This window comes from Fistularia commersonii, chromosome 25 (assembly GCF_037954325.1).
Source record: "Fistularia commersonii isolate RoL2024-O1a breed Wild chromosome 25, RoL_Fcom_v1.0, whole genome shotgun sequence".
Lineage (NCBI taxonomy): Eukaryota > Metazoa > Chordata > Actinopteri > Syngnathiformes > Fistulariidae > Fistularia > Fistularia commersonii.
In genome coordinates, this window is record NC_141308.1 from 2,080,316 (window position 1) to 2,093,196 (window position 12,881).

At 38.1% G+C, this 12,881-nt stretch overlaps 1 protein-coding gene across 2 annotated transcripts in view; it reads right to left on the reverse strand.

The window, feature by feature from the left end:
* The window catches only part of ephb1 (EPH receptor B1), a 175,583-nt gene that overhangs the window by 54,739 nt on the left and 107,963 nt on the right, over nucleotides 1-12,881 (reverse strand). For both annotated transcript variants that reach the window (XM_086172083.1, XM_086172082.1), the window contains exon 6: nucleotides 422-546. In XM_086172083.1, coding sequence (XP_086028209.1) covers nucleotides 422-546 — 125 coding nt within the window. The remainder of the gene's footprint in view (nucleotides 1-421; nucleotides 547-12,881) is intronic.

Below are 12,881 nucleotides of genomic sequence, written 5' to 3' on the forward strand. Positions count from 1 at the left end.
GAACATGTTATCAACCCAGGGGATTCTGCTACCAAATATCCGGAAGATTTGCAGTTTGCAATGCTTGTATCTGTTTTCACAGTGGAGTATTTTCTCACAGGTGGACTCTTAAAATGTTGAAAAAGAAGCTTCAGACCTATTTTTTCTATTTTCATTCTTTCAAAATCCTTTTTTTTTTAATTCATTTTTCATAATACCTGTTTGTCTAATTATAGTATCAGTTAAGAAATCTCACACTTGTCTGCTATTAAAATGTGCTCTGAAAGAAAATTTGTATGCAACTCCCTGGTAAATATTAAAATGAAAGGTCAGTCTAAGACCTGCTTATGAACAACTTTCAGTCTAGAATAACTAACATATTAAGTGTATGTATCTACCACATGCACGCACACACACATATTCACAAAACCCTTTATCTCACCTTCTCATAGTAGCGCAGCTCATAGTCCAAAATGATACCATTGGGTTGTTCAGGTTGTGGCCATGACAGAGTGAAGCTATTCATAGTGGAGCTAATTTGGTGCATGATGGGAACAATGGATGGAGCTGTGAGGGAACAAAAATAGAAACATGAGATCAATAAATTTTCATACAACAACAACAACAATAAGCCTTCTACAAATACAATAAGAATTCTACTACTTATCATAATAACAATCCTATTTCTTAATCCGCATGTGCCTGTGACCAAGTACCCTGGAGCCCTTAACAAAGTCACTCCTAATTGTCCAGCATTCAACTCGCCACTGTGTGTTCTTCAGGATAAGGTGTGCAAGTCACAGACTCAAGAGGTTCCACACAGAAAGACCCTCAGCTGTTATCCAAAATGTGCATTTTCAAACACAAATAAGCAAACTCATTTGCTTATTTGTGTTATTGCTTAGCTTTTACATTCTAATTATTTTGATTCAATAGACAAATGTAAGCACTATGCATTACATATGCCCTTGGGCTGAGTAGGTCAGCTTTACTCTTAAATAAAGGTATGATTCTGACTGAAGTTATTCATCAGACAAATTTGTGAACATACAAGCACTTTTGATAAAAAAAAATATTTGCTGATGAAGATAAACTCTTTGGTGTTTGTATGCATGATTGGAAATAAATCCCCACCACCATGTCTGCAGGGTAAATAGAACCCACCACAATCCCTTGCTCTATATTTTGAGCCGATGAGCTTCTTGGCTCATAGTCTGCTCACTGCTGATGTCTAGTTTTTGCTCCACCTGGTCTCCACTTGCCAGATTTCTGAAGAAATCACTTTTACAAAAGCATATGATACAGTCTTTGTACGGAATTCTCCGCTTATTTCACTTCTTCTTGGTTATTCTATTTCTTTTCTTTCTCTTGATATTAAGGGCCCACTCAATGATAATGAAGTTTTCAAAGGAGTGAAGACCTCCTTCTTCTAGCTTGCAGATCACGTTTGTAATGAAAATGAATAATCCCACAGTGATATGATCTGGATAAACATTTCCCTTTTGAGTGTTTGATAATTGCCTAAAACATAACCAGTGATTGGTTTCTGATTATACAGTCAGTGTGAAAGAATTCTGTTATGTCAGCCATTTAGAATTCTCACCTGCCTCCGCCACCCCCGGCCCACTCCCAATCCCCACCCACCCCTTAAACCTCAGACCAAGTATTTGGGCCAAGTTTGTGCACTTCAGCCTGTATCCCCATCAGGAAGGTTCACGCACCACTGACCAGGGTTAGGGCTGCCTGGGCCGCATTATCAATTACTGGCCACAGGCACACATTGTTCCTGACAGACCCAAGGGAGGAGCAATCTAAAAGAAATTCCTGCAGTGGAAGAAGGGGCTGTTGAGCTCCAGGCAAAAATCTTGGTTCAAACTCCACCTGTCTTTTTAGATGTATACAGAGCAAGGCAACAGTTTTCACTTCTGTAATATTACACTTTTCACTGAGTAATAATGTCTGCCACTGAAATGACGGCAGTTGTTTTAACTGATTTGACTGATGAAGTACTTTAGCGAGTTGAAGAATAAAGACATCATTGTCACAGTAAGAATTCCACTGTTTGTTGAGTCCATTATTTTGGCAGAAACTTTGTGTCAGACATCTTTGTCTATATTTAATTGTCTATATTTATTTGTCTATATTTGTCTATATATAAATTTGTCTATATATATCTGTGCAATATTCAGAACTGTGCAATATTTCATTTCATAACAGCTACACTACAATTTTTTCCTTTTATCATACTATTGTGCACTCCTTACCTCACTTGTTACTTATTGTTACCTCACTTGTACACTTATAGTTTTATCACTTGTTTACTAAGACACTTTATAGTTTCACTGAGACACTTATAGTTTATAGTTTATTTTTATTTCTAATTCTGCCTTTTTCTTTTTAATATTTATTAATGCTATATTTTCTGTAACTCTGGCACAACAATTTCCTTCGGGATTAATAAAGTTGTTCTTATCTTATCTAATCTTATCTTATACTATAAAATTTATGTTTAACCCCTGGTAAAACACTGAGTTAATGAATAAATAATATAATAATAAACAAGTAAATAATTACTATAAAAGAAGTCTATCTGTGTGTCATTACAGGTCACTGTAAATTTCATCTGTGCAAAATTTGTTTTATTTGTGACAAACACTGCTTGAGTATCTTGCCTTCATCTTTTTACCTGATATAATAATCTTCTCCATTCTGTTTCAGATTCACAAATCTACTAAACACTTTGTTATGTAAACATGACTTTATATGCACTTCCACAAAACACGGCAATGACCTGATGCTTATGGACAGCTTCCCGTGTGTCTGGAAGCCCCTCTTATGGTCATTAAACCCCGCAGCATGTATCTGTGATGTTTTGATAGTCTCTCATACATTGCAAACCTATGATAAGAGGCCCCCTTTGTGCTTTTACTGCAAGGAGATTTAATTTATTTGATTATTAACAGACAGTGAGAGTTGTCCCCATAAGTGCCCTTTCTCCAAATTTCCATACTTCAAATCAATTGCTTGATCAAATAGAAAACACATACCTAAATATAAATACATCACTCTCCTAAATACCTGTAAAAGTAGACTTTTAAAAAAAATATTATTTTATTTTATCAATTTATTTTACTTTTATTACATGTGCAGAATGCTCCAAACATCCAGCAGATACTGTATATGCTGATAAGTTATACATGTTACCCTACAATTGTGTGAGGTCACCCATTTCGATTCATTCCTGCAAATATTTGCTCATGCAAATGTTTTTTCATGCTTATTTGTTTCTTGCAAATATTTTTTCTGGCCGGGCTCATGGTAGTTCCAGAGCAAGACCTTTGGAAAATGACCGCCGTAAAATGAAAACAACTCTCCAGTAATACTTATCAATTACAGAAAAGTTACCTTGAACACAGGTTACATTTTACTAGTAAATAAAATGCAACTTTGAAAATTCTGAAAATCTGATGCCAAGTTTACATTTACGTTTTCGGTAATCATTCATTATCGGACAGCTGCTGACCATGTGTGCAAAGTGGAAATGCAAATGAGAGATGAATAGAGAAAATGTGTCCTAGTGTGTGCACTTGTGTCTGTCAGAGGCAGTCAGAGACAATGTGTCATGCCTGTATGAGGGTGAGGATCAGCCCAATGACACACCGCTCTCCCTTCCAACAGCGTTCGCCACTGTCACCCTGGGACCATGACACTGACAGTGATTGGTGACTGTGTCCTGCACTCCTCTCTCCTCCCTGCATCCCTCCCATCCCTTGGTCTTGTGCTCCACTTTCATCTGGCCCAACTTGCTGCCCCTGGCTTTTAATGCAGGGCTGGGCTCACCATTAATCAAAGTCAAAACTGAGAAAGAGAGAGAGAGTGAGAAAGGGAAAGAGGTGTAGAGAGGCAGATATCATAAGAAAGTGTGAAGTAAGAAATGAAGGGAGGGAAAGCTTCCCTTTCTTTTTAAAATCAATAATTTTTAAGTCCAACTAAATATCTGTTTCACTGTTTTCTCCGTCAGTACTCCTCCAATAAACTGTCACAATATATCGTCATATACCTTAAAATACTTGATAGCCTTAACTTTGACACTTTATATTTTATTGTATTTCTTATTCTCCCTCCTTCCTACTATTATCTATTATTGTTATGTTTTACTTGAAACTCTGGCACAACAATTTCCTTCGGGATAAATAAAGATGTTCTTATTCTTATTCTTATCACACAGCGGAGAGTTATCACATTAAAATCTGATATAGCATTACAAATTCTTGTCGAAATCTTCTTGTTTGGCAACTGGACTTGAACTTTTTCACTTGAAGACGTTTCCCCCCTCGTCCAAGACACGTATTCAGTTCCAACAACCTGTGGGGAGTTTTCAAATATAAGTGCCAGGGTTTTGGGCGGGTCTAGGTTCTGGTGGCTTGTTATGGAAATTGTACGAGTTGATGGGCAGGAACTATGTCTAAGGGGGTTGTTATTCTAATGGGGTTTCGTTCATTGGGAACAAAGAAGCAACTTTTGTGGGCTTACCTGGATTACAAATGTGAAAAAGTATAGCTAGACAGGTAAGGGAAACCTGTTGGATAGCTCAGTGGTAGACCGCATGATCTTGTTGTGTGGGGTTCTGGGTTCAATTCCTGCCACTGTAAGTCGCTTTGGATAAAAGTATCTGCAAAATAGCAGAACCTGAATCTACATGACCTGAGACTCTGTGGAGGGGGTTGGTTCTGGTGGTGAATCTTTCCTGTTTCTTTGGCGGGTGCAGATGGGCCTTGTCCGTGTGTGCAAATCCCAATAGGACTTTTGTGAAAGGTTGTGTCTGAGGCCCCTTCCTCTCTTCAGAGATATTTTTTATGTTTTGACAAAGATGGCTTCTTTGACTCTATGGCTTCTTTAACTGGCTGTTTTGTCCTTGGGGTGCATCCGTTTTTGTCTCAGAGTGTCGTGCGGTTTGAAATGTACCGGTATATGGTGTTTGTTGAACAACCTTCAGAGTTTCTCCAACACCCTTCAGAGTTTCTCAAAAACAGTTTTCTTTGAGAAACAGTCCAAACATTTAGTAATGAAGTGAGTAGTATATTTTCTGCACTTTATATTTGGTTTCAAGCTGGTCATATCATTTTAGTTCATTTTGTTTATCTGCCACACTGTGAAGGCCAGTCTGTGAAAATATCCTCCTACATGACAACAGCATTGGGCACTTGAGACATTTTTCACATGCTGGGTTTATATCCTAACCCTAACGCAATAACAAGTAAATGCTGTATCCAGCTTCCTAATTCAATACGCAGCACTTTTCCTCAAACTGTCATGCCAAGCAATTTTTGTCCTAAATTTTCACTCTATTATCACCAATCCCACCACTGTTGTGCCTCTTCAAAAAGCAAAAATCTGGGTAACATTAAAATTCAGACTGATTCAGATATGTAACTGAACATCTCTTTCAATGGTTTCTGTGCTCTGAGGATGTTAACATCCGTGACATGCTCTCCAAAACTGTACTGTGAGGCAAATTTGACCAGAGAGTAGCCCTTAAACAAGGTCTACTATGAACACGGTAGAGAAAGCATTTTCTGCACCTATTATTCATCTTATTCACTGGGTAACATGCAGGCGAGCATCCTTTTGTTTTAAACAAAAAGCATATAGATAAATAGATAAATCTATTTCTAGCACATCTGTGGCCGGTTTTGAATAAAAAGCCATAGTGCATATTTTACATAAAATACAAAAAAATCTTGTTATTAATGTAATTGGATCACTGGATAATTGGATTCTATTCAGAAATTCTGTATACTATTTTATTGACAAGGCAGGTTTGTGACACCAATACGTCATCTATAATTGTAAAATAGGGTATCAACAATGGGCCAGATGTCAGAATAGGGGAATGCACATTACGAGTAGTTTAAGAAACAAAACAAAAACAAAATGAAAAAAACCTTATGGGTGGTGGGTGTACTTCCAAAATAGCCTCCCCTCCAAAAAAAAAAAAAAAAAAAAAACATGTCACAAAGGTATATACTGGGAGGGATTTAGTTAATGAATGTTAATTTATTACATTTACAGTAATTGTTAGCATGTAATAGCAATCTTTAACATCATATAGTTGTCTTTAAGTTTTAACTTTAATTATTTTGTAATTAAAAGTAAAATACTAGTATAGGACAATTTCAGAATCTTCAATAATATGTCTGTGGAGGATCTCAGTCTTCCATGTCATAATTAATTCTAGTCAAAATCTTCTTGTAGCAGCTGGGCTTCGAACTGAAGAAGCCTCTAGGATGAGAGGTGAAACATCTTCAAGGGAAGAAAATCAAGTCCAGTTGCCATGGGGAGAAGATTTATCCCTGTACTAAATAAACACAAAATCTCGTAAATTTCCAAAATGAAAAAAAAAGAGAAATCCATGTTTGATATGTGTGAATTAATGTGATATAAAAATTAAAAGTGTGCACATTCACATAAAGTAACGTAAAATGATTTCTTTGAGTTAATGTATTCCATTCATGTTATTACAATAGTCAACATGTATTTATATGTGATTTCAAATGGAGGACATTAGAAATCCCTTTACTTTTCCTTTAGTTGAAAAAAATGCTACGCATCATACGCTGTAGTGTAACGTAGAATGTTTTATGATTATATTAGCAGCAGATTTAGGGGTGATGGAAAATTCAGACTCTCCCATGCCCTCTACAAATTTCTGACATCAAATCAGGCTATTGGATCTGATTACTTGCAGAAATATGTACCCATTACAAATATACAGCTGACTGTATTGTCTTTGGGTAACGCTATAAAAATGTTGTCTATGCCCTTCTGGCAATTTTAAATTGTCTTCAACACCTGCCCTCTCTAATAGGCCAAATATTACATATTTGACAAAAGTTGATGATATAGGCTGTGATGACACTTTTTTTTTTTTAATGACTTCAGAAATTCCTCCCCAGAACTACGAAAGGCAGCATAAAACTGTTACAGCAGGCTGAGTATGACTTTTAAAGTCTCTTACTCCTTCCAGAGCGATCCTCAAGTTATGAAATTTTGAACACAAAGTTTTAACTGTCTGTGTTTCTAATACCACCCTCTCCAATTGACTTGGCATGAAATGACAGGACAGAGAGCTGCACAGTAACTTGTCAGCTGACTGATACTGGAAAAAAAGTGCAGAAATAAGTATCAACGATGTACAGCATGCAAGTCAGATTATTCTGTAGTCGGATTCTTCTCAAGCACAGTCGTGGCCTGTGCTTGAGGTATACGGACACATCACCGAACTACGCAGCCTGCTAATAGGGGACTATGAGATTTATATGAAGAGAGTTGCCAATAGGCATGTGCTGTGCCTCTGTCAAAGGCATAGGTTTAACTACAACCCTCACAATTAGCAGGGCTCAGGGGGCTCAGCTAAACCTTGACTACATTTGAATGGGCTTCTCTCAAACGATGGGGTTAAATTAAAATAATATAGGACATCTATCCTCCATGGCCTAACCTCTTGTTTCCTTTTTGAGTCCCGCAGAGCCAAAATCTTGTAAGTGCAGCTGGTTGAATGCAATCGACTTAGTCAGAATTGTTCTGGCACAGACAAGGACAGAGGTGTTTACATTCTGAAAGAATTACTCTCTAAACAAAGCAGGCACATGGGGGATAATTGCATATTGATATACTTGGCATTCAGTGGGGAAGGACTTGTTGGCACGTAATCTAGGTCAAGAGGGCTGTGCCAGTAAGATCAGAGAAATGTTGTGCATCAGCAATTTGTTAAGAAAGTCTACCTCCACTGCAGCAATAATTATACACATATGAAGGAAGTGAACGTTATTGTAAACACTGATAACTATGACTATAGCAAGTAGTAAAGAACTGTCACCTATGAGAAAGGGCAGAGCATAACCTATGCGTGCCTGTATCCGTAGTTCTGTGCTTGTTTCATCCAAAGGGCAAAGGCTTTGAATGAACTCCTGAATCAAAGTATTGATCAGTCCTTCCTCCAGACATATGGTTGGATCTAGGGCAGTTAAATGGCCTCTCCAGTGATTCACACTTAATCTTTCAACTCCCCTTACACTTCTAATATTATTTCTTCTCATCTCTATTGCATCTTATCATTGCTGATTTACAATGCAGACCTGACCATGGCAAAGACTCAAGTGCTATAGCATTCAGTCTATGTAATAAGATTTCCAAGATGACTGTACCACTTTTAAGCTATTTTTCAGAGGCCAAGCATTTCTATAGTACTCAGAGGCCAAGGGTTTTAACCCATTAACACTTAACAACAGCTATCAACTCGTAAGAACAAAATGTATCCTTCGCAATCATTTATTTTGTGGTGTTTATTGAAAAAACATGAAAAAACAAAAACAACAAAAAAAATCTTTGATGCGTTACATTGTGATATGTCTTTTTTCAGAGTATATCACAGTTCTGTGATACATTTTCTGAGAAAATGAATAAAAAGTCCATACTTAAAAAACATTATAAAAAGGGGAAAAAACAACAGTCCGATCTACCTCTTGTTCAAGATTTGTGAGATTTGCAAAACCTACCAAAAAAAGAGTCACCGATTTGTCTGTCCCTACTTAGGTTAGACGGTGAATGAAAAACATCCTCTTTTCATCCACATTGCCCTTGTCAAAAGAGGAACAGCTCATTCTTGGATGAATCCAAGTTCATTTGGTCATTACATTCCTCTAAGAGTCATCAAAATGATGTACTCCAAAAATGGGTCCAAATGTTTTTTCAAAATGTAGTTGTCTGGAAAGCAATCTGGACTTACAACTTTGTCCTTTGTACGAATAAATGTTCTTGAACAGAAATGGCAAATATATTTTGAGGTTTTCTTAATATGTTGCCAAACACAATTCACAGAAATTGGATAGCAAGGAGGGAAAATTCACAGCATATGTTTATGCAATTGAAAGGACCACAAATTAAAGCCTCCAAAATGACCAGAAACATAAATCAACATCCCTATTACACATATTAAGGAATCCAGAAGAGGGGAACATTCATTGTGTCATGATTAGTGGGTCTCATAAATTGTAAATTAGATAATTTTATATTATATAATCACTGGATCACACTTTTTACTTCATTATTTCCCGACTTCTCTGACATTCTTCACGACAGGAAGTCATGAAGCATGCTCCAACTGTAATGATGTAAAGTTTTCCTTGAGGGAAACTTGCCATTATGAACTCATAGTCTCTAATTCCCTGTAATATATTTCAGTAGAAATTGCATTGACACTTCTAAAGGTCTACCTCACCCCCAAAAAAGAGTTAAATGAAGAAAGCCTCATTAACCATGTTCAATTACTCAATATTTGTCCCTTAAAGGGGGTGTCTGTTAGCCAAAATGTTGAAAAATATGCATTAGGAGTCATGCAATTGTAACTTAATGTGTGTGTGTGTATCCAGTTGTAAACTGTAAAAAGAAACAGCATTAGTTCAAACAAATACTGACAAGCCCCAGGTTTTTTCTTACAGTTAATGTCTGACACGATTTACAGGGATTGATATATGATCGCAGAGGCAGGTGTGGGGTTCAAAGGGGTTTTCTGAAGTTGCCTCATTAATCCAGATAAAACACCAATAAACTAATTCGGCGTAAAGATCTGTTGCTTTTTGAATGGCGGGTATGTGAGTCAGTTGTCTTAGTGCCGTGGTAGCATATTGCACACTAACTCAAAAGCAGATGCATTTTTTTTTGTTACCCAGATACTGTATATATTGATTTTAAGTGAATACCATTAAAAAATGAGCTTGCAAGTACACAATCCAATGATGATACATCAAACACCCACAAGCCCCTGTGGCAATACACAAAATATACCTTTATTTATAGTACCATTTCTTTGTGGCTGACAGATTTTATTTGAATAACAGAGATGATTTTATCTGAATACAATACATGCTGCTTTGGTTGATTGTTAATCTTGTCTTCCATGAATGTATCTATGCAGATTTTTAGTCATCCAGGCCATTGTTAATTCTTCTCAAAATCTTTTCGTGGCAACTGGACAACTATTTTCTCCTTGAAGACGTTTAATGTCAACACGTTCAACAATGTGCCACAAACTCAAAGGAGTGAAAATTTTAATGTGGATGCATTTAGGATTATGTGTGTGTGTGTGAGTGTGTATGTTCAACATTAACAGGTTCAAAGCCAAGAGAAAAAATCAGACATACCGGCATCATGTAGCTGCAATACGTGATGACAATGATATTGCAGCCCCCCCCCCCCCCCCCCCCATTCTTAATGCCTTTGCAAAGGTATACAGACGTCAGGGTCTGACCTTGAGCATGAAGAAGATCCAGGTTCTGTACCAACCCTGCCACCATATCAGCCCATCATTAAAGTGGACAACACCTCTGGAAAACGGGCACCACTTCCCATACCTTGGGAGTTTTCTCTCCTCCAAGGTCGATGTAGACTCTGAGGAAAACCATTGCCTGAGTTGTGCCAGTGGGGCCTATGCCAAACTGAGAACAAGAGTCTTCGACACCCAGAACCTGAGGGCTCGAACAAAGCTTTTGGTCGACAAAGCTGTGATTCTTCCAACCCTCCTGTATGAAGCAGACTCATGGACCACCTATAGCAGACTTCTAAAAACCTTTAGAATTATTCCATCAAAAAGCTGTGCGGAAGATCCTGAGGATCTGAGGAAAACGGAAAGACAGATGCACCCACAGCAACATTCTTGAATAGACAAATATGCCAAGCATCACTACCATCATACTCTAACAACAACCATCTCTCAAAGCAGATTCTGTACTCCCAGTTGGAAGGAGGACAGTGAGCCCCTGGTGGGCCAAGGAAAAGGCTCATCGTTTGATATCACTTCCTCCAACCGGGAAGACCTTATGTAAAGCAGGCACCGCTGAAGGAATACAGTGCAGGAAGGGGCAACAGAGTATTAGTCTGCAATTCACCTTGCTACAGAGGCAAAGTGGCAATACCGTAAGGACAGCTGGGAAAGGGCTCCACCACCATCCACTGTTTCAACCTTCCCATGCCCACACGTGAGCAAGATATGTGGGAGGACAGTCCTCCTCTACGCAAGTGACGCCAAAGAAAAAGAAGAGTGTGTGTGTGTATATCATATCTGCACAATGGAGAAGGTATGGTTTTCAGGGAGGAGTTGAGAAAAGCTCTGGGTGGTCAGGGAGAGATTCCAGGTGATAAGACAACAACAGCTAGTGCTATCAGGGAGACAGGTAGAGAGCACTTGGTGTGTCATCTGAAGGGAAAGTAGATAAGGAGACTTGGTGGTGAAATGAGGAAGTGCAGGAGTATATACAGAGAAAGCAGTTAGCAAAGAAGAAGTGGGATACTGAGAGGACTGAAGAGAACAGACAGGAGTGGAGGGAGATACAACGTAAGGTAAAGATAGAGGTTGCGAAGGCAAAACAAAGGGTGTACGATGACCTGTATGCTCAGTTGGACAGTATGGAGGGAGAGAATGATCTATACAGGTTGGCGAAACAGAAAGAAATGCTTGAATTGGAGCTAGCAGGCAGGAGGTCTTGAGGAAGACCAAAGAGAAGATTTATGGATGTAGTGAGAGAGGATATGAAGGTAGTTGGTTTGAGACAGGAAGATACAGTGATAGGGTTAGATGGAGAAGGTTGAAGGGAAAAGCCGAAAGGAGAAGAAGAAGCACAATGGAGATTGTGCTCTTTCCAGCTCTGACCTAATCTGACCTTGTACAGTAGCACAGCATTGGGAATTTACCTAAAAAGATTCTATTTTTTGATCCACATAGGCAGCAGTGCTAACAAGAGTGCATTTACTGCTTTGGAGCCATGGTGCACGAAGAAAAAATAAAAATACAAAAATAGCTGTATTAAGTTCTGGGTTAAGGCCAGTGTTACGAACTGCATCTCATGTCTGTTCTTTGTGCCTTTTCCCAAAAAAGCATTTAGTCTGAATATGACCTCGCTACATCTGCAAACCTTAGGTCACCTTCAAAGATGTATTTATTTTATATTCATTCAATCATTCATTCATTGTCCACCACTTATCCTGCACTTAAGGTTGCGGACATGCAGGAGCTTATCCCCATCCCTATCCCAGCTGTCATCGGGCAAGAGACGGTCGGCAGTCAATCACAGAACCATATATAAATTCACTCTTATTCATACATTTGGGCTATTTTCCTACTATTCCAGTCAACCCCCTGCTTTTCTTCCCAGACATGAGAAGAACTTGCAAACTCTTGAATCGAACTGGGGGAGGTGGAAACGCTAACCACTGTGCTGCCCTATTTATTTATATGTCTTTGAAATCCTTTTTTTCCCCAACAACAATAGCACCATAGGCTTCCTAGTGCAAATCGAAGACCTATGACAGCATCAATAATGCTGCAGGATGACAGACCAAGAAATTACCTGGAATCTGTCATTTCCATTGGCTGGGCTCAAATTCTCTCACTTGCACAAGAGTAAGCACATATGAGGACAAACAAAATGGGTAAAAAGAGGCAAAAAAGAAGAACATGATGGAGATAATAGTTTCACTGTATGTAAAAATTAGAAACTACATCCACACATGCATACAGAGAGCTGTGGCAAAAAAGAAAAAAAAAATAATATGGAATGATAACAAGCTGTCTAAATATGTCTTGAGTTGGCTCTCTTTTGGTTGACATTTAACATCGCACAGTGGTCACAAATAGATATGATAACAGTGGAGATCAAATCACTATTCTGCAACAATCAAGTAAGTTGTACATTTACAGATAGCCATTTTAAGAATATATATATGTACATGTTGTCATATCCTTCCTGAAAACTACTCTAGATTTTTTTTTTTTTATCCTCACCTACACAGTTGTAGCACAGAAAGTGCTACAATTACAGTATTAAAGTCTAATTGCATGAAATTGG